Below are 26,133 nucleotides of genomic sequence, written 5' to 3'. Positions count from 1 at the left end.
TTAATTTTAATATTAACAATATAATTTTTTAAACATATCTTAAATTAACTATTTTAATTTTTTATATGATTTAAATTAACTATTTTAATTCTAATTGGAAACAAAACTAATTTTAACTATATTATTTAGTAATTTAAATATGTTTTTATCATATTATAAACATATTATAATCAATTTTAAAAATGTTTAAAACAATATTTATAAAGTGTTTTAGATATGATATTTTTATCATATATAACTAGTTTTTTTTTTTACCCTTTTCAAAAACTTGTGTTAAAGCAAATTTTTAAATAACTTTTACTTTAATCAGTTTTTAATTTTAATTTTAATCTTAACAGTTATAAATTTTAAACAATTTTTAAATAATTTATTTCTTTTCTAATTTAAAAACTTTTAATGTTTAAACTATATTTCAATTTTACCTTTTAATGTATTAAATTATTATTAAAATTATGAGACATATATTAATTTAATAATAAAATGCTGACGTGTCAAATAAACACACTATTCACCTGTCATCATTTTAAATACATAACTTAGGATTATTTTTAAAGATATTGTAATATAATATGTATGATATATATTATATGATTCCATGCTTTGCTATTAAACAAAATCATTTATTATTATTAATTAAAAATTAAAAGATACATATTTTAAATAACTACTATTTATTTCTATAAAATTAGCTTGAATGAATTATTATCTAAGTTTATTTTTGACTTAAAATCTTTTAAATATATATATATTTTTATTTTTTAAATTTTAATGACATGACATTATTACATCAACAATTATAGTTGATATGAACCATCATGTCAACAGCCGTTACAATCACATCGGCAACAAAATATCGTTGATCAAAAAACTTAATTGATGCAATTTAAGAGTTCAAAAACTTAATTAATGTTTTTTTATCAAAGTTTAAAAGTTTTTTTACCCTGTAAAATTACAAAACTCGAAATTTAATCTAATCATACAACCGAAAATTTGGAAACTAACAAGGATTGTAGATATCATCGGTTCATCATCATCATATATCTGTTTGATGATGACAAGCATCTTGAATTGAAACAGGAGGATCAGATAAGGAGCCATTGAGAATGCGATTTGAAACCAACATATTAGCGGTCTCAGAGTAATGTATGCCATCCCAACTAATGTGGTTTGATGGATGATCACATGGGTTCCCATAAACTGTACCATTCACTGTCGCTTTTTTCCCACAATTTATATGGTATCCATAAAAGCTTCCACAGCAAAAATTAAATGGATCGACAAAACCTGCCCATATCAACAAATATTGCAGTAATATAGCAGTTGTCTACATAATACATAAAAGTACAATGACAATCATTTTACTAGAAGTTGAATTGTATTTTACTTATTTTACTCAAAAAGGATGTAAATTAATTCCTGTATATTAGATCAAATTATTTTTGTTAAAAATTTCATCCATTTGTTTCGTGAAAAATTGGCGTGGTTGACAAAATAACCAAAAAGTGACATATGACATGTCACTTGTATCTCATTCTGACGTAAAATGAGTAATTTGTAACAATAAAAATAGATGAAATTTTAACAGAATTACCAATTTAACATACAAGGATAAATTTGTCCATTTTTTTTAGTAGAAAAAGCAAATACAATCCGACTCCTAGTAAAATAACCTCCATAGTATTTTTTTACCTCCAACATGGATATGTACAATTTCTTTTCAAGTTTATATGGGTGTTGAATAGATAAGAGTATCAGGGAGATCATGTACTAGAAGTTAGATTGCATTTTGCCTTCTTTACTAAAAAATTGAGCAAATTAGTCGATGTACATTAAATCAAAGGGCAAATTGATCTGGTACTAGAAGTCAGATTGCATTTTGATTTCTCTACTAAAAAATCGAGCAAATTAGTCGATGTACGTTAGATCAAAGAGCAACTTGATTTTTTTAGTTAAAAATTTCATTCATTTGTACCGTTAAAAACTGACATGATTGACAGAATAATCAAACAATGACACGTGGTGTGCCACATGTACCTCGTACTGATATGCATAGTCCAGTTTTTAACAGCAGAAGTGGATAAAATTTTTAACAGAAGAACCGGTTTGATCTTTGAACTAACATACAAAGATTAATTTGCCCATTTTAGTAGATGGGGCAAAATACAATTCGACTCCCAATATAAGAGCCTCCATGATACTTTTACCGTGTTGAATACATATTTTTCAAGTAAAATGAAGAGTAAAAGTAATGCAACATATTCATAACTAACACACGTATTTAAATCCAAATATGAGATGTTTTTACCTAGTTTCTTGGCGTTGCTGACAAGATCATATTTAGCTGAATAAACATCAACATAGGTGAATTTGGCAAAAGGAAGTTGAGTTCTTAACCATGTTATCTTGTTTTTAAGTTGCTCGTTGAACTCCATGGCTGCCTCATTTTGGGCCTTCACGCATCCGTTTTTGTCGACATTTCCGGGCTTTTTGCCATAGATAACATTATATGGCAAACAACCAAGGGGACCTGTATTATGTATCCAAAAGAACCTTGCCCCTTCCTTGTATAGTATCTGAAACCAACACAGGTTATGGTTATTATTTACTTCAACTATGCATTGTCCAATATACCTCAGAGCTGAGCTAAAGCAGTAATTAAGAAACGCAAGGATCAAAGTTTGAGTCAAGCTTTGATTGAGTTTGAGATAAAAATCAACCTGCTCTAGCTTGCTTGATAAAGCTCTAGAGCCTATGTTATTCCAGCTTTCATTTTTCTTGAAGTATTAGTGTTTGATGCATGGATAAGGAGATATGACCCCTCCTAGGATCCTCCAAATGTATGGAAAAACTTAAAATTTGACCATAGTCATATCCAACGCGCAAATCTATTTCAAACCGAAACGGAAAAACTCACATGAATAGCTTTCGAAAACTCGCCTATGATATCGGGAATTGAATCTCGAACTTGTTTCTCTGACATGGTTTGGAAACCATGACCAAGATCATTTTGTCCAATATCAAATGTGTATAAAGCTTGTGAGAATTCTGCAGGCCTTGGTAGATTGCTAATGGATAAAGGGATTCTTCCTGATTTCAGAATTCACCAAGAAAAATTAATAAAAAAAAAAAGAATTCAATTTCTAATAGAATTCGTGAAAATATTAAAGAATATATAACTTCATAAAAGTTGCACCCTTAAATATTCTACCACATAAAAATGATGTATAAAAATTAAGGGAATGAATCCAGACTTAATCAAATTGGTTCCTAAGATACACCTTTATAAGTTGAGCATCCAGTACATTTGGGTTCCAATTTCACCATCCTATGTTAATCCCACTTATTTTAAAGTATTCATTTCAACTTTATGCTTATATTTAGATAAGGGTATAGGGATACCGCCCTTTAAAGAGACAGAAAAACATGAAAAAATAAACATGTATACTCAACACTCGTATCCAAATATGGGGTTACAGTATTACGAAGCTCCTTGTATTAGTTGTCAGATTACATCTTATCTCTCTCTATTAAAATATGCAAATTAATCCCTAAACGTTACATCAAAAAAGCAAATTAGTCTTTTGTGTTAAAAGTTTCATTCATTTATATGGTTAAAAACTGACTGGTTGACGAAATAACTAGACAATAGCACCTAACGTGCCATGGGTACATCGTGATGGTGTACAACTAGTTTCTAACAATAAAAATGGATGAAATTTTTGAAAGAAAAATTGATTTACTCTTTAATATAACATATAAAGACTATTTTATCCATTTTTTTAGTAGAAGCAAATTACAATCCAACTCTTAGTACAAGAACCTCCATACTTCTTTTACTCCAAATATGAGCATTATTATATCCGACAGTCGCACTCAAATCATGTTTAAGGACTCATGCATTTCATATCAAATGTAACACTCATGCATTTCATATCAAATGTAACACTTTGTTATACATAAATATGTTCTATACCTTACAACCACCCTGCACTTAATAGCGAATCAGATCCCTATACATGCCTAAAAAGGCCGAGGAAAAGGGGTCTCCTCTCCCACCTTTTTCCATCTCATTCTCCACGGCATAACCCCATCTTTTGAGATTTCACTCATCCTCTTCTCCCCCATTCTCTATCATACTTCAAACCTCCTTCCCTATAGTAAAACCCTATTCTTTTGAGATTTCACTCATCCTCTTCTCCCCCATTCTCTATCATACTTCAAACCCCGGTCTTACGGCTCTTTGCTCATCCTTACACTAGACCGGGGTGAACCGTTCCCAAGCTCCAAACCGAAAGCTCAAAAGAAAAGTTAATATACGGCATTGCCATATAACATCCATGATGTATCAGTATTACCTGTTTCAAAATTATGGTCTCTTTGAGCAAAAAAAGCAAACAGATGGAAGGCATAAAACTTACTATTGAGGCTGAGTCGATTATAGAGAGTAGTGGTACGAGCTTTGAATTGAATGAATTGTGAAATCTGAATCCCAAGATTGAATGGACTAAAACCAGGTGGTCTAACTGATGAACCACCGGTTGCAAAATTAGCACCATGCCTGAAATTTGTCCCAATTGAGTCCATATATGCACTAAGATATGGTAACTTAATACCCTCAGCTGCAAAAAGAAACAAAAACAAAATGATGTAAATTCGAAGAAGCCATAGATATTTCTTTAGTAAAAGAAAACTTGCCTATGAAATCTATAATGAGTCGGCCATCGGAGGCTCTGCCGGCGGGATGTCCAAAGAAGGTTTCACCATTTGGTGGTAGAATTTCATTTAAGGTCGCTGAGATTCCACCAGTGTCTGAATTTGAATCCCCAAAATTATATATGGCTGGAAACCCACATGAGATTGAACCATCAGCATTGCTTTTCACTGCAAATCCTAAAGCCAAAATCCCAATAACATAAACCAGTTTCCAGTGCTCCTCCATTATCATCTTACTTACTTAAAACTCAAGCTTTTTTTTTTTAGTGTGAATGGTGAAAATGAGATGTTTGTGATGGTTTCAGTTTTGGGTTTCAGCCATTGATTAGAAAAAGACAGAAATCTATCACCATTTCTTTGAACTTTAAAGCATCAGCCATGGTGGTGGTCCATATGGCCCATTAGCTTTTTCTTTGAAATTTGAAAGATTGTTTACCTTACTGATCGGTATGGGTGACATGATTAAGACAATGGTCTATTTACATTTTTCAAAGAATATGATTTTTAAATAATTTTAGAAAATTTATATTTAAGTGATTAAATTATTTAAAAAAAATTATTTACGTGATTAAGTTGTTAAGCTTTTTTTGAAAAAATTTAATTAGTAAGCTTCAAGCGAGAATTTAGCCATTAGTACGGTGGATCCGTGTTCATCTATGAATAAAAGAACATATTTTATATTCAAGTCGATTTGATAATCAGAGAATACAGAAGAAAACTTTTGGTATTTTGATTCATAAATTCATGGTGTTATAAAATTATTTCTTAACAAAAATAAAAAAAGAAGAAAAACTATACAAGAGAAGAGAAAGGAAAACTTTCAATCGATACATGCCATACAAAAAGCAATTTTAACCGTCAATAACTTAAATGAAATTTTTTAAATAGTCTAATGACCATTTTATAAATTTTAAAGTTAAACAATTAAAATATAAATTTATTAATAATTTAATTGCTTTAAATTTAATTTAGTATTTAAGTTTAACTCGATGTTTCACTCCACGTGTTGGCATCCTCCCCTTATTTAAGGGGAAAAAGATTAGAAAAAAATCACCAAATGGCTTGTTCTCAATGGTGTCATTCTATCAAGCTAAGGCTAAGTTATAAAAAATTTGAATTCGATTTAATTCTTTAAACTAGTTCAGTTTTTTTATAATTAAAAAAAATGAAAATTTTGATAATTCATATTTGTATTTTATTTTTTATATTTGATTTAAGTTTATTAAACTTCGTTTTTTAATGTTTTGACTTAAATAAAGTGGTGGTCAAAATTTTTGTTAAATGCTAATTTGGCACGAGTTTAAACGGTGTTAGCCCCATTTTTTACCCCTAATATTATATGAAAAAAAAAGTTTTACTTTTAGTAGTATCTTTTGTAGGCAAAATTAGACATAAATGTCAAATTTGAGAAAATAAAAGGGAAATATATTATTTTTTTATTATTTAAGGAAATATGTCGATTTGGATTTGGCATACTGATACATGATAAAAGTGCGTCTAGCAAAGAGTGACTTCTGTTGATGTGGTGCCTACAGAGCAAAAGTGCGCAATGTAATACATGCTTTCATTATAAAAAGTGTCATGTAAGGCATGCTTTTTGCTCTATGAGATGCCATAACAACATCTACCGTAGTTTAAAGTTGAAGGTTTTTTTTTTAAATTTGAGTTGCTTGATCAATTTTTTTAAAACAAAATATACAGTTGTTTGATTGAAATCTGACTGAAAATCGAAAAAATTTGATAGTTTTTATCCTAGAGAATCTCAAGATTACTTTCAATAAAATGCTTTTTTGTTAAAAGTACTTTTTTTAAATTCGTCCCGTCTTTTCTATATCAATTGACAAAACCTTTGAATAAAATAGATGTCGGTAATCTCAAACATAATTTTTTCAACATTTTGAAATATATTTTATATCCAATGGTATAGTTTTCCTATATACTAGAGATGATATGGAGAAGTTTTTCAGAGTTAAATTTCGAAGAGAAAATTTGCATGCTGAGGAGAAGAGCATTAATGTTAAAATTTTGAAGTTGTTTTATTCATTTGCTTGAACAAAATTCCTAATTGCTGCAGCATAAGTTGAAAACTCAAGCTAATAAACTAATTTAGTTCAAGTAAATAATTACTTGTCATTGTTACTTTGTTTATAAATTTTGGTTCAAAAATTTGATATTATATATTTATATGTAATTTATGTTGTAACAATATATTGGAATAATAAATATTTATTTTTTGTATAATATTATCATATTTATTTTTTATAGTGTGTGTTAAATGGATTTTGTTTCCGAAGATGAGTAAAAGAATTAGAGCCGGTATTTATTATAACGTCCAAATTCGTGACATTGAAATCAGAAACATTTTTGTATATGTCCAATTCATAAATTTGACTTTCAACAAGAGCGTCAAACTGAATGAACTTCTATCAAGAATCAAAAGAAAAGTTCCAACTTCAAGCCGTAGGAGAATTTCGAACTTGATATATGAATTTATATTTGTATACACAGAGTCACTTTTATAATTTTTGCAACGTAATACTCTTAAAGGAATTATTCCGAGGATCGTATCCTCGAATTGTTTGCAATACCCGACTATTAGTGGAGCAAATTATCAATCTACTCCAATATAGAATTATTGGCATAATCAAAAGAAAATCATTAACAGTACATTAAGACACTTAAGAGAACTCTAAACCCTAACAAAAATACTCTCAATTAATATTTCTTTTTCCAACAAGTTATGGTAGTGATTGATTTATCCACCTAACAACTATGGAGTGAAATTTTAAATTGATTCAACATACAATTGTTAGCACTAAATATTCACGGTCTCTTAACTCACTTCGAATCTTAAGGTTTACCATTCTACAACAACTATGGCCTCTAGATTCAACATATATCGAATTTTCTCGATTCTGATAAAGTTAATTGACTTGATCCTGATTAAGTTCTGTCTTTAATTTTCCCTAACTTAAATGAATGTTTTAAGTTGCGAAGGAAAAACATGTTAAGCTCGTCAAGTAACTCAATCAACCAAACATCTCGTCAGTTTAACATTGACAACCCAACCATAGACATGAAAAGTAAAGGAATTTGATCTACATTCATCATCATGATTTCACAATTAACAACAAGAATTAAAAGTTAACTAAAGAGAAAGATCCTTCTTAAAAAACTTGAAATTCAGCAATGTTTAACTTCATTCCATGGATCAACTTGAAGTTCCAGCATACATTCAGAGTTTGAACATCAAACGTGCGAAATGATCAAAGTAGCCTTCATTAATTTGTCAGTTGCATGCACCATCACAACTTCATCTTCGAAACCTCGCGAATTAGTTTTGATTTTCCACTCTTTACCCTTGAGTAACTGTTAGGGCTCTAATAGTTGGTGTTGAAACATCGCGACATCAAGTGATCCACGTCGTGACATGGTCACTACAATGCCTCTCTTTGGCCTCTAGACTTCACGACATTGCAACATTAGTTGCATCCATGGCGTGACTTCAGCTATTGGGTTGTCACTCCTTATTCCACCTTCATGAACCATGTCGTAACTTAATTTCATTACAACGTTGACCAGTGATTGACTCCTACTTAAACAGGGACAATTTGTCTGAAACAGGGACAATTAAGCTCTAATATAAAACTAAATACTAAAATACTAAAATTCATCACCAAGCAACTATATTAACTACACTGCAACCTAAACCCTAAAATCTCAGAATAACACTAAATCACAAGCAATTTCACTTCAAAATAAGCTTAAGCTGAGGTGGAAATGGACTGAAAATGTATAACAAGTAGGCACTTATGAACTCCCCACACTTAGCTCTTTAGTCGCCTTCAAGCAAAACCTCTTAACTCACAATCAACATGCATACAAAAGATTATTAGAACCAACACGTTTAATATGAAGGATAAAATGCATATTGTTGAAAATGTTAATGACAGTTGGATATCCGAAGCAAGGGCGTAGATAAGGAGGAAATGCAGTGGTCTTGGTCCTTAAAAATGGTACATATACCTTTTAATTCCTTGAAAAGTTTATGAAATTATAAATTAATATAATGATACAACTATAAGTTGACCCCAAAAATTTATCATTTCATCTCTACCCTAAAACAATATACTAGATTCACCCTCAGCAACTTACAGAACTGGTTGTTCAAGACTCGATAGAAGGCTGAACTCAGAATATGGCCCCTAGAATGTGTACAGAAATCGATCCTTTCCTTGGCCAGATAAATTAATTTTTTTTCTTTGACACGATGCAAAAATACGACTTGTTTAATACATGTGTTGCATTTGTTCCATATATTTCTGTACACATTTTCCCAGGTTCTGTATTCTATCCATATGGTTTGGGGACATGATCTTTCCAGGAACAGATTCCTGACATTGTAACATGTTCTTGCCTGAAAACCAGGTAATTATGTTTTCTCGCATTGAGAACAGAAGAGTTGTCGCCTCTTCAAGGTAAAGAGACCAATTGTCTAATCAAGATAACGATGCTCATATTGGATAGCACCCAACATTTTACTAGAAATGAGGATGTCCCAAATAGTTTAGCAGCCAAAAACTGGGTAAAACTTAAAACTAACATATGGTGGTAGAAGTGAAATTATATTTTGTCTTTTTTTCTTAAAATATAAGTGAATTAATTATTGTAAGTTAGCTCAAAAGTAAACTGATCATTTTTATTAAAAAAAATTTCTATTTCTATTGTTAAAAACTAGCATGATTGACAAAATAATCAGACAGTTACACTTTATGTATCACGTATGCCTCATGAACCAATTTTTAACAGTAAAATTGAATAATTTTTTTTACAAAAGAACTAATTTTCTTTTTAATCTAATGTATAGAGACTAATTTTTCTTTTTTTAAAGTAAAATGGGCAAATACGTTCTGACTTTTAATATAAAGACCTCTATAATACTTTTACCTAAAAAATTGTTACTCTAACTTTAACATATCCGAGTAAAATAAAATAAAATAAACTTAGAAAAAATTGAAAATGTACCCATATTCTGACACTCACCACTGTCCGAGTAACATAAGTAAAAAAAGGAGGCAGGTATAAGAATATCAAAATTAGCTTACCAATTAAGATAATGCATTGGAAATTTACAACAATAAAAGTTTGAAGAACCTTTAAGCAACAGGAACAACAAGAAGATTATCCTTACCTTGATACCCTTTGAATATCTTCTAAATATAACTATGCTACTCAGATTTTAAGTGTGATAGATACATGTACATAAGTGTGATAGATACAAGTATGTACATAATATATATGTTCAATTTTTCTATATTTGGAATATATTTAGTGGGTACCAAGATACGTACAAGATGGGTGTCATACACATACACAGAAACGTTAAAAAAATATGAAAAGTTAGGAGCAGTATAGATAACAATGGCTAATATGTAATCTGATAAAATGCGGTTAAAGTATTATGAAAGTTCTTGTACTAAGAGTTAATTGCATTTTATCCCCTCTACTAAAAAAATAGACAAATTAATCTCTGTATGTTATATCAAAGAGCAAATTGATCTTTTCTGTTAAAAATTTCATATATTTGTACGGTTAAAAACTAGCATGGCTGATAGAATAATCAGATCGTAACACGTGACATACCATGTGTGCCTCATTTTGATATAGAAGGGGCAAAATGCAATCTAACTCCTAATATAGGGGATTTCATCGTACTTTTACCGTAGCAATCATGGTTTGCAGGTATAAAGCATGATATGATCATTTTAAGATAAATGGAACACTGTTCTTTATTTCCATAGGAATGAATCGTAGGCAGTTAAGATGGGTGGAAGAAAAACAAAGACAATCTTAGCTTTTCTTTGAAGTTGTCCTAAATATGCCATAAAGGCAGATCTATTTCCTTGCCAAAGGTTTTTCAATGCAAGTTATGAAATAATTGATAAACTATAATGTGATAAATACAAGATTTTCGGAAAATGAATAGAGAATCAGACCATGGACTTAACTATAGGCTGCTGGTGTAGTTGCCGTGAACTCCATGTGCCGGTTGTATGGGAACTCGGGAATATCACTGTAGGTAGCCTCTTGCTTTCCTCCAAATGAGGAAAATCGGTCATGTAGTGAAGTCCACGACTCTCGTGCCTAGCGAGGGCACTGCTCACCACTAGCTTTGCGCAACAAAAGAGGTTTCTCATTTCACAAGCCTCGAGGGCAACCATTGTTTGCTGCCACCCGTGCTCAAATAAGTATGTTTCCCATTTGGCTTCCAACTTACCGATTTTTTGCTCAGCTTCTTGTAGTCTTGAAGTTGATCGAACAATCCCAACATACTTCCACATGATTGATTGTAGTTCTTTCCTCACTTCCCTTGTTATCCTTAATATTTTGTGCATTACATCACTCCCTAGTGATTTTGGGACAAGTGGACGGGTCCATAAGCTCGAAGCGCTAAGATCAAGACTAGAACTCTTCATGTGATTGATCGAGGGCTGGACAGCTCTTCGTGCAAAAACCAAAGCCTCAAGTAATGAGTTGCTAGCAAGTCTATTTGCTCCATGCAAACCTGTGCATGCAACCTCACCAGCTACATACAAGCCATGCACGTTGGTCTCTCCCTGGAGCCCAGCACGCACTCCACCACACATGTAATGAGCAGCAGGAACCACAGGAATTGGCTGCTGAGTTATATCAAGGCCATGTTGGAGGCATTCATTAGCTATGTTCGGGAAGTGGGAGAGGATCTTTTCTCTCGGTTTATGACTTATATCAAGCAACACATACTTCTCATTACGCTTTTTGAGTTGATCATCAATACTTCTTGCCACAACATCTCTAGGAGCAAGCTCAGCTCTCCCATCGTACAAAGGCATAAACCGTTCCATGCTTAAATTGTAAAGGATGCCTCCATCACCTCTTACAGCTTCGGTAATAAGAAATGAGTTTTCTCGAGTTTTCTTTGGTTTGATAGGAAGGCCTTCATCAGCCAAGGCTGTCGGATGAAATTGCACAAACCTGACAAACAATAGTTCCATAAAAACAGTCAAAGAAACTCCAACAACCCAAATCTATTTGTATATCATAAACCAAAAGATGATCTCATCTAATATAAAGAACCAAAAACAACTCCGTTACATATTATGAACTACATTGTATCTTTTACATCAAAATTCAGAAAAACGAATTAATCACATAGATGATTATGACTCACTCCATGTTGGAAATCACAGCTTGAGCTCGATGTGCCATAGCCATCCCGTCCCCAGTTGCCACCTATATAAGCACTAGTTTGAGTGGTAAAGCAACAAACAAGGGAAACAATGAAATGAAGGGAAAACTCGAAACAGCGGAGTACCAGAGGATTTGTTGTTGAAGGATAGATATGTCCTGCACCACCGGATGCGAGTAAAGTTACCTTTGAAATGAAGCGGACAACCTGCAAGAGCCAGTGGAAAGAAAAGAAAACAAAAAACAATTATTTTCGAGTTACATACATGAAATATATTCAGAAAATGATACAAATGAAAGTAGAAAAAGATTACTAAGATAAAATCATGTTTTCACCTCTTGTGTTTCAGTATTTAAAGCATCAATGCCGTGACAAACCGTGTCAGAACCATCCTGCAAACCATCAAGGCTTTCGTTTTAGCACAATGTTATACAAGTCTCAATATAGGTTGTAGTTATCAACACCAAATGGGGAGGATATGAACCTGGGAAGTAAGCAAATCGATTGCGAAATGGTGTTTGAACACAGAAATATTAGGATCATTGACAACTGCCTCGAGTAAAGCCCGTTCAATCTCTCGTCCAGTCATATCAGCAGCATGAACAATTCGGTGATGAGAATGACCCCCTTCCCTTGCCAGATGCAAATTTCCATCATCACCATGGTCAAACGAAGCCCCCATTGCAATCAATTCTCGGATTCTATCAGGTCCTTCAGTACAGACAACCTGAACAAATAGACCAGAACCTCGGTCAGGATCAATGACAAAAACCTGCTAATTGAAAGAAAGAATCCCGGAACTAACTTTGACAGACTCCTCATCGCAAAGATAAGCTCCTGCTACAATTGTATCCTGCATGTGACTCTCTACAGAATCAGATGGACACAGGACTGCACTAACACCACCTTGTGCATAGTTCGTATTACTCTCATGAGGCTCGGCCTTGGTGATAATCGCAACAGATCCATGTTTCGCAACTTCAAGTGCGTAACGAAGACCTGCAACACCGCTACCAACGACAGCAAAATCGAAATACTTTGTTGAACCATCTCTTAAGTAAGCAGAAGTGATGACTGTCCCAAAGGACTTCCAATTCTCATTCGTTCGAGATCGAAACAAATTACACTTACGGATCTGCAGAAACTTGGATACACCACATGACCTGGAAAAATCTCCCAAAAGGAATCCATAGATATAATAAGAAGCTTTCTTGAAAACTTAAAACTCTACAATAAAAATAAGATTCTTCACAAAAGCACCAATCATACATAGATATAATTAGAAACTAAATAGACTAAAATTAAGATTCTTAACAAATACCATGAGAGTTCTCTTTGTAGGCATCCATTGAATGTCACACTAGGAACCCAAATAGCTTGTTTATAACTTTGCCCCATGCAAAAGTTCACCCCATATTGCAAATGACCACCTACATAAGCTATACTAGCAGCCATTATAATCCCCTCTGCAATATCAAAAAGCAATGAAAAACAAAGATAATCAGGCCAACGGACCAAACTTTTTAATGCATCTAATCCTTTAATTTCTTCTTAAAAAACTCATTTTGGATCCAAGTTTTGCATTAAAATAATTCAGAAACCAAAAGAAATATGTATATGTATGAAAACTTTCATCTTTACTCGTAGCAAAACAAAACCCAAATCACAGAATTCAAAAAGACAGTAAGAAAAAAGGAACATTTCAATACTCACAACAAAATAAAGCAAAATCTGAATCTGGGTTCTTCTCTTTTTGGTGTTTAAAAATTGAAACTGACCATAACCAAATGAATCAATAAATAGAAAGCAAAAAACAAAAAATGGGTATTGGTTTTTTTTTCCCCCTTTTAAAATGGAGAATTTAAGGAAAATTTTAAGAAGAAAAGAGAATTCCCCCACAACGCCGAGACGCCACACCAACTGTTTATCGATTGTTCTTTCCACTAAAGAACCCACCCTCGAAATTTGGCGCCTCCGCTTGCTGCGCGGACCCTTGTTTTTCTTTTTTGGCTCTTCTCTCTTTTAATTGTAGTGTTAAAATATTATAGTATTTTAACCATATTTAGTGTTTCCTATTTAATCTCTTCAAAAATGTTGCAAAGTAAATCAAAATCTCTCAAATCATGGAAAATTGAGAAGCAAACAGAAGTTAGTCGATTCAAAAATGGAGGAGGTAGTCAACTCAAAAAAGGGTTTGGATTCTCCAATTCATACGATCATAAATAATTTTCAATAAATTTTCTCTAAAGAAAAAGTTGACTATGAATGCGACCACTTGTACTAGAATAAGCCAATGAATATATACACGAATATAGGGAAAAAATTAGAAAAAAAAAAAAAAAGAAGTGGCGCATATTCTTGTGGAAAAAGAAGAGCCAAAAATAATTTATATATTATAGTTTAAAGGTTATTGAAAAAGCAAAGTCCAAGGCAACCCAAGTGGACAAAAATACTAGTGGTGGGAGCATGGAAAAGGCTTGTTAGCTTTCTTTTTTTTGGGGTCCATTTCTTCATGAGAACTTGTGGCCCTAATTATGTGGTACCCATGAAAATCCCATGCCTCGTACCACTCTTGCGTATATGAATCAACTCCACCTATTTCTCATGGTATACCTACTTTCATATATATTGCATGAATTATAATAAAAGATGTGTAAGATGTTTGTGTTTTGTTTCTGTATATTTGGTGGTGACTTGGACTTAAAAGATAGGTTCAGGTGTTTTTTTCCTTGTAAGGCAACAGTAAGTTAAAGGAGTACCGAAACGAGGAAGCTTTGTAATAGAGAATGTAAGATAGTAGAGAATATGAGATTAGATGAACAAGATGAACCTCTATGAAGAGATTGATAAATGTGACCCTTACGATTGGTCCCTACGGTTGTTTTTTGATTGATCTGTAACACTTGCTCCTCATTTAGGTAGGGGGATGGTTATAGATGGGCTTGGTAAAGGCATGCATCAAAATGTTTGTTAAATGTAATACTTTGGCTGTTTAAGCATCTTTTGATAGATGATCGACTAGAGTTATTCATATGATGTATATGCATCCTTTGAAGGATTTGGCTCTATCAATTATATGAGAGCAAAGCTGTGAGAGTCAAGTCGTTCGACTTGGCTGTATCTCTTAAGTGATACTAGTTGTTGTTTAGGGTCTTTTCTTTAATTTGTTAAGATGTCTTGCATTGTCTTTTGAGTTTGTTGCTTCCATTAACATCTTTTAGGAATGAGGTTCCCTTTGTATAGATATAAATTTATCAATAATTTTTGTTGTCAATCTAAGAATTGATCTATTTGACTCTCAAATTCAATAGTTAAATAATGGACTAAGTAGTGCACTTTTTAGGGCAAATATAACTTTTGTTCGCATAGACCAAAAGACTTCTAGTATTTTTTTTCTAACTAAGTTCTCGTTGCAGTATCTAATTCATTTGCTTAATGAGGTTAGGTTATGCATGTTGAAAATTTTGCTTGTTGATTGAATCGTAATAATCAACGAAGGTATATGAAAAATGTTCTACAATAATAGAGCAATCATTATTTACAAAAAGATTCAAGTTATTCTTGGAGTACACAAGGAAAGATAAGTTTTAGATTGTTTTTGTACCATGTTTAGTTGACATCGTTATTGCTTGACAGCTAGCACATATAATTAGTATTCTGGTATACCACTTGTCCCCTCTTAGGTCTAAGACAAGTTATAAAGTGGCCTATTGAATGCGTGTTTATATCAACCCGTTTCTTAATGGTGTCGAAAACAGTGGTTTCGGGACCACAATTCGACAAGTGAGTCCATAAATATTAATATTTAATATTTACGAGTCAAATATTGTATTATATTTGATTTCGATATGGTAAATTATGCTATTTGAATGAATAACTAAGTTTAAGTAGTGTGTCCCTAAAGTCAAAGTGGATTTAGAAAATGAGGTATTGGGACCTCGTTTTTATAAACCAAGCTCGTAAATATTTTATTAAAATATTTAATAAAATATTTACTGATTGCTATTAGGGTCATATTAAAATTTGGTTAATTAATTTTAATGTTTAGATAGTTAATTAATTGAAAAGGACTAAATCATAAAACATATAAAAGTTGAATTCTATATGTTAAAGGGGTCAAATGACTATGAAATCTCAAATTAAAGGACTTAGTGGGTGATTATACCACATACATTAGTAGTGGGCAATTATGGACATATTTTTGTCATTTTATAAGTTAATGACATAAAGGCAAAATGGTAATTAGGTGATAAATTATGTTAAACAAAAGATGAAATAGTGTCATCTTCTCCAATTTGTTATTTTTACTAGCCGAATGTATTTTGGGAGAAAACTTGAAGCTTCAATCTGAATTCCTCCTTGCATTTGAGTGGTTTTAGTTTCCGTTTTTAGTGATTTTTATGTTTTTGAACTCGTATAAGCTTAATCTAGCTAATCGAGGGTCAAATTGTAAAACTTTTAAATGTTATAAACTATGTCATGGGTGAATTTGATATGTTTTTGAAGTTTTTGGTAGATTGTTAAGCTTGGTTGTTAAATAGACATATTTTGTTAAGTAATTTTGATGATTTTAAGGTTTCGGGACTCATTTATGAAAATGGTAAAATACAAGGAAAAATTTGCAAATTGATGATAAATATGGGCTGTTGTATGATTAGATAAAAATCGGCTAGCATGATTTATGGTTAAAAATGGTGAAATTGTAAGTTTCAAGTTTAGGGACTAAATTGCATAAAAGGTAAATTTTAAAGGAAATTTTGTGAATTTTCATTATCAAGGGCTATAAGTTCAATTAATTATTTTAAATGCTGAAATGGGGTTAATTGAATAAAAATATTTATCTAGATCAAGAAACAATTCGAACGGACACAAATCGCAAAAAAGTCAAAGTAGCGAAATAGTAGTCTGATCGTGTTAGAAGTTGTTATGAGTTCAAGTAAGTTCATATATTGAATAATTCATTAATGGTAAAATCATTAATTGCTATTGAATAATTAAGGTAAGTGAATTGATTATTATGTATTACATGGTTAATTGAATTTAATGATTAAAGTGAGTGAGTGATCCATTTAAGAACATGTAAATTTCATGAATGGTTATATGAGATATTATATTGAAAAAAGAATTAAAGTAAAGTATGGAAAATGTGAATTTCATGGAAAAATATTGAAATGCTAATGTGAAAATAAAGGTCACGAATAAGGATATAGAAAGAGACTCGTTTGAACCTTGTGAACACTTAGGATACAAATGACATGTCATTAGGGATTATATGTTTCAGGTGTTGGTCCTGGATGTCTTACCGATGGCTAAGGTCTTGCATTTGTTACGGATTTTCCACAGCTCTTGTGAACAGCATCTGTAGCCAACATCTCGACCCACAGCTCGTGTGAGCATTATTGAAAAGGTTTTGGTTATATGGAAAGGTGTTCTTGAGTATCCAATGTTATTCTATAAGGTTCAACGGGCAAGTAAAGGTTAATGGAATGACATGTATAAAAACTTAATGTTACTAATGTTCATATGAAATGGAAAGATGGATATGCATATATGAAATAAAAATGATGAGAATTTATCATGTGATGAATGAAATATGCATGGAATTTATTTCTTAATACATGTTATGTTCCATAAATATTATGTTTACTTATCATCTACTAACTATGTGGATTCAAATTAAAATAATGTATAATGGATATATATATATATGTATGTGTGTGTGATGGATGATATAGAAAGCTTAAATGCTTATTATGTATATGCCTTGGTTTACTTAGAATTTACATGTAATGTTCTACTTACTAACCTTATGAGGTGGTGTGTATAGGAAAGGAAGTTTGGCATATGACATGATGAAAATAGGTTTGGTTTTTTAATTTAAAATGTTCGGTAAGTTTAAGTTTTCTTTATACGAGCTTACTAAGCACTAGTTGTTTATATAGTTGTTTTTCTTGTTTTGTAGATCATAGGAAGGCTTGACCAGTTGGAACCTTCGTCGGAGCACAATCACACTATCTATTAACTATTTTGGTATCTTTTGAATAAGTTAAGCTAATGGTTATAAATGGCATGCATAGGGTTGTATGTTAGTTTGTTATGTTTTGAGCCTATGCCTAACATACTTGCTTATATATATATATGTAATGGCCTAAATTCAAGGTTATCGGAACAATGGTTTCGTAACCATAGATTCGATTTAAAGAGAAATTTATTTCAATATTTTTGCTTGAAAATTGATATGATAGGAAAATCGTATGAAAATATTGATAGGAAAATTTTATCGATTTAGTGATTAGTTAAAAAAAAAATTATTGAAGAAATTGAGTAAAATAAGGTATCGGGACCTCTATTTCGTAAAACCGAGTCAAAAATAATTTTATAAATATTTATGAAATGTTATTAATGTGGTATTAAAATTTCGTTAGGAAATTTTAATGTTTGGGTAGTCAATTAAATGAAAATGACTAAATTGTAATAGGTGTAAAAGTTGCTAGAGTGATTAAATAGCTTAAGAGTTTAATGAGAAAGGATTTAAAAGGAATTAGACCCAAAATTTATTTGGGCTGGACGGCAAGGGTATGAAATCAGCAGAAAAATTGATAAATTAAGGGTAAAATTGGAATATTGCAAAATTAACTAAATAAAACTAGGACTAAATAGGAAATATCTAGATTTCTCTTCATTTTTCTTCAATTCCAGCAGCTAAAAGCGCCATAGGAGGGTTATATAAGCTGGTATTTCATAATTTTTGCACCAAGTGAGTTAATCCTTGCCTTTTTCTTGTAATTTTTGTGCTTCTAAGACTTTTACAACTAGGTCCTACTATTAAATTCATTAGTTTTTGATTTCATGGATGAAATTGAAAGTCACCATGGTTGAGTGCTGTAATTTTATGATGAAATAGAATGAAATTAAAGTTTTAATTTGTTTATGAGATGATTTTATTAGGTAATTTCAATAGAAATTGATTTTTAGGACCTAATTGTGAAAATGCTTGGAATTAAAGTCTATTGCTGAAATTCTGATTCCTAAAGGTTGTAAACTAGTTTAAGGTGATAGAATAAAATGTTGATTGAGAAAAATCAGCTCAATTGAGAGGCTAATTGAGTAGGGACGAAATTATCATTTATTAAAAGCTTAGGGGAAAAATGGTAATAAACAGCTTGCACAAAAACAGTTTGGACAGCAGCAGTAGACTAACTTTGAAAAATCACCATAAATTGTAGAAATCGAATTAGAAGATGAACAAAATATGAATTAAAGCTTATTGAGTCTAGTTTCTCATAGAAGAAATATTGTAAGCAATGGATTTGTAAATTTTGAGATATAATGAATTTTGTGAGACAAGGTCAGAATGAATTCGGGTTCCCCTGTTCTGACTTTGAAAAATCATAAAAAATTGAAGAAAAACAATTATGGGCTTAAATTCATATGTCTAGAATCCTTAATGAGTCTATTTTTAGAGAAATAAACAAGAACATTATTTGAATTCTGTATGAAGAGATAATTAATTTTTAGTGAAGAAGGGTCAGAACTGTCGACAGCAGAATAGGGGTGACTTTGAAGAATAAACTGTACTGATTGGCTAAACCAAAAATTCTGAAAGTTTTATGGTAAAAATATATATGAGTCTAGTTTCAGGGAAAATTAACGGATCTTAATTTGGAGTTCCGTTGCTCAAGTTATAAATAATTTAGTGACTATGACTCAAGTAGACAACTTTGAATGAACTATAAATAATAGTTGAATTATAGAGAATGTTGCATATGAACATGAAATGTATTAAATTGATAATTAAATTTATTTATTTAGATCCAGAAGATTCAAATACTGAAGCTAGATCGAGGAAAGGAAAAAGTTCGGGATTAGTAGATTTTTACTGTTTACAAACAAGTATCAAGGTAAGTTCAGATAACTTGAATTATATTCTTAAATGCTTGAGATTGTATGTTATTGATGTGGATTGGTCTCGATTTAATATTATAGGAAGGTTAGATATTTATAAAAGGGCTATATTGAATAAAAAAATTTAATTTAGAACTCCCAGATGCCTCGCACCTATTCCGGCAATGAATACGGGTACAGGTATTACAATATATATATGTTTTGAAATAAATGGTATATGCTTGTGTTAATAGGTGAGTTTGGTCTCTTATCAGGGTCTTAAGAAGAAATGTGACTAAGTGGTATAATTTGAGAATGAAGTAACTAAATGGTGAGCGTGTGGTGTGTGTTTGGCATGTATAAGGCTCATATGTAATAGGTGTCATGAATATGTTACTTAGTCCACTTGGTTTGGTCATATCTTTTAGAGATTATGTTTGGTGATAGACTTGTAAAGCTTTGTAAATAAACGTTTTTTTTGTCACTTTGAGTGACATGTAAATGTATGTTTTAGACATGTTTATATGTGGTTGAAATGGTTGAAATGTTTAGGGTTTTAGTGAAGTAAGCTTAGGCTATGGAGTGATAGTAAATTATTTTAAGTTGAGGTGCCTTTGAATGGCATATTGGTTAGAACCTATAGGTTGATTGTTTTAGCATGCTTTAGGGGAGGTAAAGGAATAAAGAATAACAAATTAATATATGCCATTTTGTGTCATAAAATGTTTAGGAATAAAGAATAATAAGAATAACAAAAGGGAAGTAAATGAAGGTTTTGTTCATTCTTGGTTCTTCAGAGTGAAAATTGAGAGAGCAAATAGGGAGGAAACCCTTGAATATTCGGTCACCAGGAGGAGGAAAATTGAAGGTAAGTTCTTGGTACTTTGCTTCTATTTTGATGTTCATGGGTTCTTCTTAATTATACCTTAACTCATGAAGCATATTTTTTATTTTTGGTTGTGTTGTGAGCATTCGGTCATGAATTGAAATGAGGGAAATGGTTGTTGTTTCATGTTCTTTTGATGAATAATGGAGGATAGGTGAAGTTGAGCCAAGCAAATGAGTATGCATGTGCCTTAGATGCTAAGGGGGAAAATCGGCTAACATGTTGTGTGTGAACTTGGATAATATTGAGTAATGTTTGTGCTTTAAAATGATGAAATGGAGTTTATGCTTAAGTGAAATTATAGGTATGTGATGATGGATTTGTGATATGCATGTTTAAATAACATGCATGCAAGGTATGTGTGAAAGAGTGATTTGGTAATAAATCTGCTTGGGACAGCAGCAGTAACGTGATTTTGGAAAATCACCATAAATTGTGGGAGATGAGTTAGAAGCATAATAAATTATGTAATTAAAGCTTAATGAGTCTAGTTTCTTATAAAAGAAACCGTGTAAACAAAATAATTTCCGATAATGAGATATTTGAAGTGATGTGGGACAGGGTCAGAATGACTTCTAGATCCTCTGTTCTGTTTTTATAAAATCATTATAAATTGTAAAAAAAATGGTCCTAAGATGAAATTTATATGCTTAGACTCCTTAATGAGTCTAGTTTCAAATGAAATAAACAAAAACATATTTTGAATTCTGTACAATGAGAAATTTGATTCATAGTGAAGAGTGGTCAGATTAGTCAAACAGTGAAACAAGGGAAACTTTAAGAAAAATTTGGTATTGATTGGCCAAACCAAAAATTCTGAAAATTTTATGGATAAAATATATATAAGTCTATTTTCATAGAAAATTAACGGCACTTGATTTGGAGTTTTTTAGCTCCAGTTATAAATGATTTAGTGACTATTGCTTAAGAAGACAGCTTGCAGTGGAATTATGATTATGTGGTAAACATTGACAAAAAAAAAATTTGTTAATAAGTTGCTTATTGATTTCTTATAAGCTTACTACGATCAGTAGGTGTGAAAGTCGAATGTATATATATATATATATATATTATATTTTGAAAGTGATGCTTGAATAGTTGAATAATGACTAGTTTAAAATCTTTGAATTTAAGCTCAAGAGCATAGAGGGGCAAATTCAGATAAGGGAAAAAAGAAAGTAATCGAATAGCCATTGTAATCGTTCGGCAACCTTCAAGGTAAGTTCTTAAGTGTTTAAGCTTGATTCCCTTTTATATGCCTAAGAGTTAAATTAATATGGCAAGGAGAATGTAAATTTTATTTGGTTAATGTGCCGAATATGTAATGATTTAAGGCTATAAGCCGATTATGACTATTATGCTTAAGTTGAATTGGATTTGGAAATTTGATGCACTAAATGAGTGTTACAATGAATAAACTATGCCATATATGTGCTGGTAGAGATATCACGATTTGTGATTATTAAATATCTAAAGGAAACCATGATGTGTATAAAATTATTATTATTAGTCCTTTATGGTAGCCGAATATGGCTTGGCACTAAAGTGATTAAATGTGAACTTCGATGAGGTAAACTGTTAAGAGTGTGGTGCTATAAGACTATGGGCTAATACGATATGTGGATTCGTTCCGTAAAGTAAATTATTCAGGTACGAACAACTTAATTAAGTAAATGTAAATTAAATGAATTTGATGATTGGTGTGAATCGAAATGTAAATGATAGTGTTCATATGAAGCTTATATCCGAATGTAGCAAATGGCTACTAATGTGATATGTTGAATGAGATGTGTTAATATATGATTAAATATGCATGATATTTGATTTGTATCCGGGCTTAAAGACCCGCAGGCTATATACTGGAATTATATCCGGGTTAAATCCCGCAGGCTTCGTACTGGTATTATATCTGGGTTAAATCCCGCAGGCCTAGTGCTGGTATTATATCTGAGTTTAAAGTCTCGTAGGCTTCGTGCTGGTGTTATGTTCGTGTTTTATACCTTGCAGCCAAGTGTTAGTGAATTTGATAAAGTATATATCTACGAGATCCTATGCTAAGATGATAAATTGAACTCGTATTACACATTAAGTGATTCTGGTATGTGATACATATATATATATATATTATATGTGAGATTGATCTGACGGGTGAGAAGCATATGAAAAGATGTTGTAAATTCATATGTATATTTGTATATGTGTGCATTCAGTTATTATGTAAACTTACAAGATAGTTTTCGATATGCCATTTAACTATGAATGTTGAAAGTAAGTGTGGGTAAGAAATGATACACTAGTGAAATTTGAAAGAATCAAAGTTAATCCGGAAGCTTGTAAATACTATGTTTATATGAGTTTGAGTATAAACGGAGTAAAATGATATGTGTTTGTGCATAATCGGCCAAATAGTATTGTACTCGTAAAGTGTTATGTGATTTGAACATTTGGTTTGTTTTAAGTTCAACTGCTTAAATTGCTTAAGACTTACTAAGCTTATGAAAGCTTACTTTGAATGTTATGTTTCTCTGTTTATTTTGTAGATCGTTGACTCTTACTATTAGCTCGGGGATCGTCAAGACTTCGTCACACTATCTACTATTGTAGTAATCATGTGATTTGGACTTAGCTTATGGCATGTATAGGATAGACTATAAGTAGAATGATATTTTGACTATTGTATATAAGCCATGCGAATATGGCATCTTATGGAAGTTTACTTTTATAAGTTTTAAATTCGATATTTGTTTGTGTCTATTAGTTATATAAATAAATGATCTTTTATTTAAGAAAGGGTTCAAAATTTTACCGTTCTGATCCGATTCCTAATTTCTGGTAACGTCTCGTCCTATTCCGGCGACGGTTACGGGATAGGGGTGTTACATTTTCTGTTTTGATTCAAATTAGTCATAGACTATTTCCAAACTATTTTTAGGGCCCCTTAAGCTCAATTTAAGGCCCGTAAGTGTATATTTACCCTGATTTTTATAAACTATTGAATGTTATCATTTATTTTATATTTTTGTTTCTGTTTGATGATAAATGTCTTGATTCGTACTGTAACGCTCCGTAACCCTAATTCAGCGACAAAAATGGGCTAGGGGTGTTACAATCCTCTATGTAAGAGTATCACAAATCCTACTATTAAAGTAGGATTTTGAGTCAATCCATTTATTGGATAGGTATGAAAAGCATTAGATATTTATCTTCATGACCAAGTTTATGCTAAGTTATATTTGTAGGGATTAGTTTGTTGGCAAAATTGTAGCCCTTGAACAATTATTGTGAAAGTCAATTTGTTTGGGTTAATAGTATCCCTTAAGGGAGTTTTATGGAAGCCAATTTGTTTGACGTGATAGTATCCCTTAAAGGAATTTTATGAAAGCCAAGTTGTATAACGTGATTGCATCTCTTAATGGATTGGACATTATAAATTATGCGGGAGAAAATATTTGGAAGTCAAATTATCTAACTTAATTGTATCTCTTGGAGGATTAGGCTTTATCGATTAAGTGGAGCAAATCTATGAAAGTAATTATACCAGGGTAGGGTTTTATTGCTAGAGAGAAAAGTATGGAGTACATGAAGCAATACTTTGTTACTAAAGAGAATATGTTTGGACTATACAAAGCTATAGTTTGTTATTGAAGAGTAAAAGTATAAACTGTATGAAGCATGATTTTGCTAATGAATAATGAGACTTTTTTTTGCCAAAGAGAATAAGTTTACTACAAAAAAGGGAGATCTGTTCTCATGGAGGAGAATTTTATGAAGAGAATAAGTTTACTACAAAAAAGGGAGATCTGTTCTCATGGAGGAGAATTTTATGCTAAGTAGTAGAATTTTTTTTTTCCAATGAAGAGTTTATTGTTTAAGAGGAGAAGTTTGTTGCCAAAGAAGATTTATTTTTAAGAGAATAAGCATGTTGCTAAGTAGCATAAGTATGACATTTTAGAGGTTGCGATAATGAAACCTAAAAGGCATAAAACCATATAGGCAAGAGTCTAGGCCTATATACCTAAAAATAAACATTTATAGGATTTGGGCCTTTTAGGCTGTTGATTATCTTGGGCTTAAGGCCTAAATTCTTAGTTGGTACAACAATATGCCCCCTATGGCCAGACAAAGGTTATAAAGTGACCTAGTAAGGACTTATTGATGACGAAAGATTGTGCTTCTAAAAGACATTCAAATTATGGACTAGTCATTACTGAAAGTGCACGATTGACATCCTAGTAATATATTTACAACAAAATACTCCAATGTGGATGTAACATCCCTATCACCCCTTGAGAGAGAATAGTGTTATTTCAAAACTTGCATGTGTTAGAATTTTTGAAGTAAATGAAATAGGAATCATGAGTATTGGTAGAAAAGGTAGTTAGATATGGTAGAGAATTCAAAAGATTTTTGTATTGAAAGAAATTAATTTCAGGTATTGGCTAAATCGTAATAGTGAAAAAAGTGTTAGGGCAAAAGTGTGAGTATTAAAAATAAGAATGGTTGAATTAGATTGATGGGAAAAAGAGGATGAATTAGAAGCGTAATTAAACTAAGAGAGTGTTATGAATTGTGGATGAGATTGAAATTAAATGTGGGCCATTAGATGTGTATGATGATGTTTGAATTTTTTAAATTAAATATAATTAATAATTTAAAATATTAAATTAAATAGATTTTTAATATAGAAATATGTAGAAAAATCTCCCCCATCTTTATCTCTTTTCTTTTCACGTCAGTCGTCACCCTCCACTTTCTTTTTATTCAATTTTCATTTTCTTACAGTTTAATCCTTTCCACCATTTCCAACCACATCAAGCTAAAAAACTTTAAATTTCTTTCATAGATTTTTAGTGAAATCAATAAAGCAACCTCATAGCAAGCTAAGTTTCTAGTAAAGTTAGCTAGTGTTCACATTCGAGGAGAGAGAAAAATAAAATTAGGGATTTGAGTAAAAGTTGAAAGTAAGGATGATGAAGTTTCTTTAAGGATTTTATGTAATATTTCGTTAAAAGTACATGGAAATGATATGCGATTATTGTTTTGATATTAAATATTGCATATGTGTGTTATGTTAATGAAGAGAAAGAGAAAAGAGGTAATCAACAAGGGCTTGATAAGGGGAAAGAAGTAGCAAAAGAGTGAAGGAAGAAGAAAGAAGCTAATCCAAGCACTTGATTGTAAGTACTTCAATAATTTTACTTTACGTAATAAACTTAAGTGAATACTTGTTAAATTGGTTATAGTAATATTTATGGGCTTAATCTATATAAGAAAATGTTGATATGTATTGTGAAATTTATTTTAAAGTAAAGGTGCTAGAATGTGAATCTAAATAACAAAGTGAATAGCTTATGTGTAGTGTATTTGAAGTAAGAAAGGACTAAATTGCAAAGTGTATAAAAATTAGGTAAGTGAAATAAAA

General features: G+C 31.5%; 2 protein-coding genes across 4 annotated transcripts; both read right to left on the bottom strand.

Annotated features, from left to right (window-relative positions):
• Positions 1–882: 882 nt before the first annotated feature.
• On the bottom strand, positions 883–5,162 carry LOC108488312 (GDSL esterase/lipase At3g27950). Its single transcript, XM_017792624.2, has 5 exons — positions 4,696–5,162; positions 4,419–4,619; positions 2,915–3,087; positions 2,306–2,573; positions 883–1,284 (listed from the first exon to the last, which is right to left on the bottom strand). The coding sequence occupies exons 1-5, from the start codon at positions 4,943–4,945 to the stop codon at positions 1,034–1,036; spliced, it is 1,143 nt and encodes a 380-aa protein (XP_017648113.1). The 5' UTR covers positions 4,946–5,162; the 3' UTR covers positions 883–1,033.
• A 5,314-nt stretch (positions 5,163–10,476) lies between these two features.
• Positions 10,477–14,485, bottom strand: LOC108466198 (L-aspartate oxidase 2-a, chloroplastic). 3 transcript variants are annotated; one of them, XM_017766550.2, is made up of 8 exons: positions 13,655–14,485; positions 13,263–13,407; positions 12,747–13,104; positions 12,426–12,668; positions 12,277–12,333; positions 12,068–12,148; positions 11,924–11,985; positions 10,477–11,727 (listed from the first exon to the last, which is right to left on the bottom strand). In XM_017766550.2, the coding sequence occupies exons 2-8, from the start codon at positions 13,394–13,396 to the stop codon at positions 10,704–10,706; spliced, it is 1,959 nt and encodes a 652-aa protein (XP_017622039.1). In that variant the 5' UTR covers positions 13,397–13,407; positions 13,655–14,485; the 3' UTR covers positions 10,477–10,703. The 3 variants fall into 3 exon arrangements, with proteins under 3 accessions (XP_017622039.1, XP_017622048.1, XP_017622043.1); XM_017766559.2 differs by having other exon boundaries at positions 13,898–14,353; XM_017766554.2 differs by having other exon boundaries at positions 13,841–14,343.
• Positions 14,486–26,133: the final 11,648 nt, after the last annotated feature.

This window comes from Gossypium arboreum, chromosome 7 (genome assembly GCF_025698485.1).
Source record: "Gossypium arboreum isolate Shixiya-1 chromosome 7, ASM2569848v2, whole genome shotgun sequence".
Classification (NCBI taxonomy): domain Eukaryota; kingdom Viridiplantae; phylum Streptophyta; class Magnoliopsida; order Malvales; family Malvaceae; genus Gossypium; species Gossypium arboreum.
Note: the sequence above shows the minus strand (reverse complement) of the source record. Positions and strands in the feature narration are given on the sequence as shown.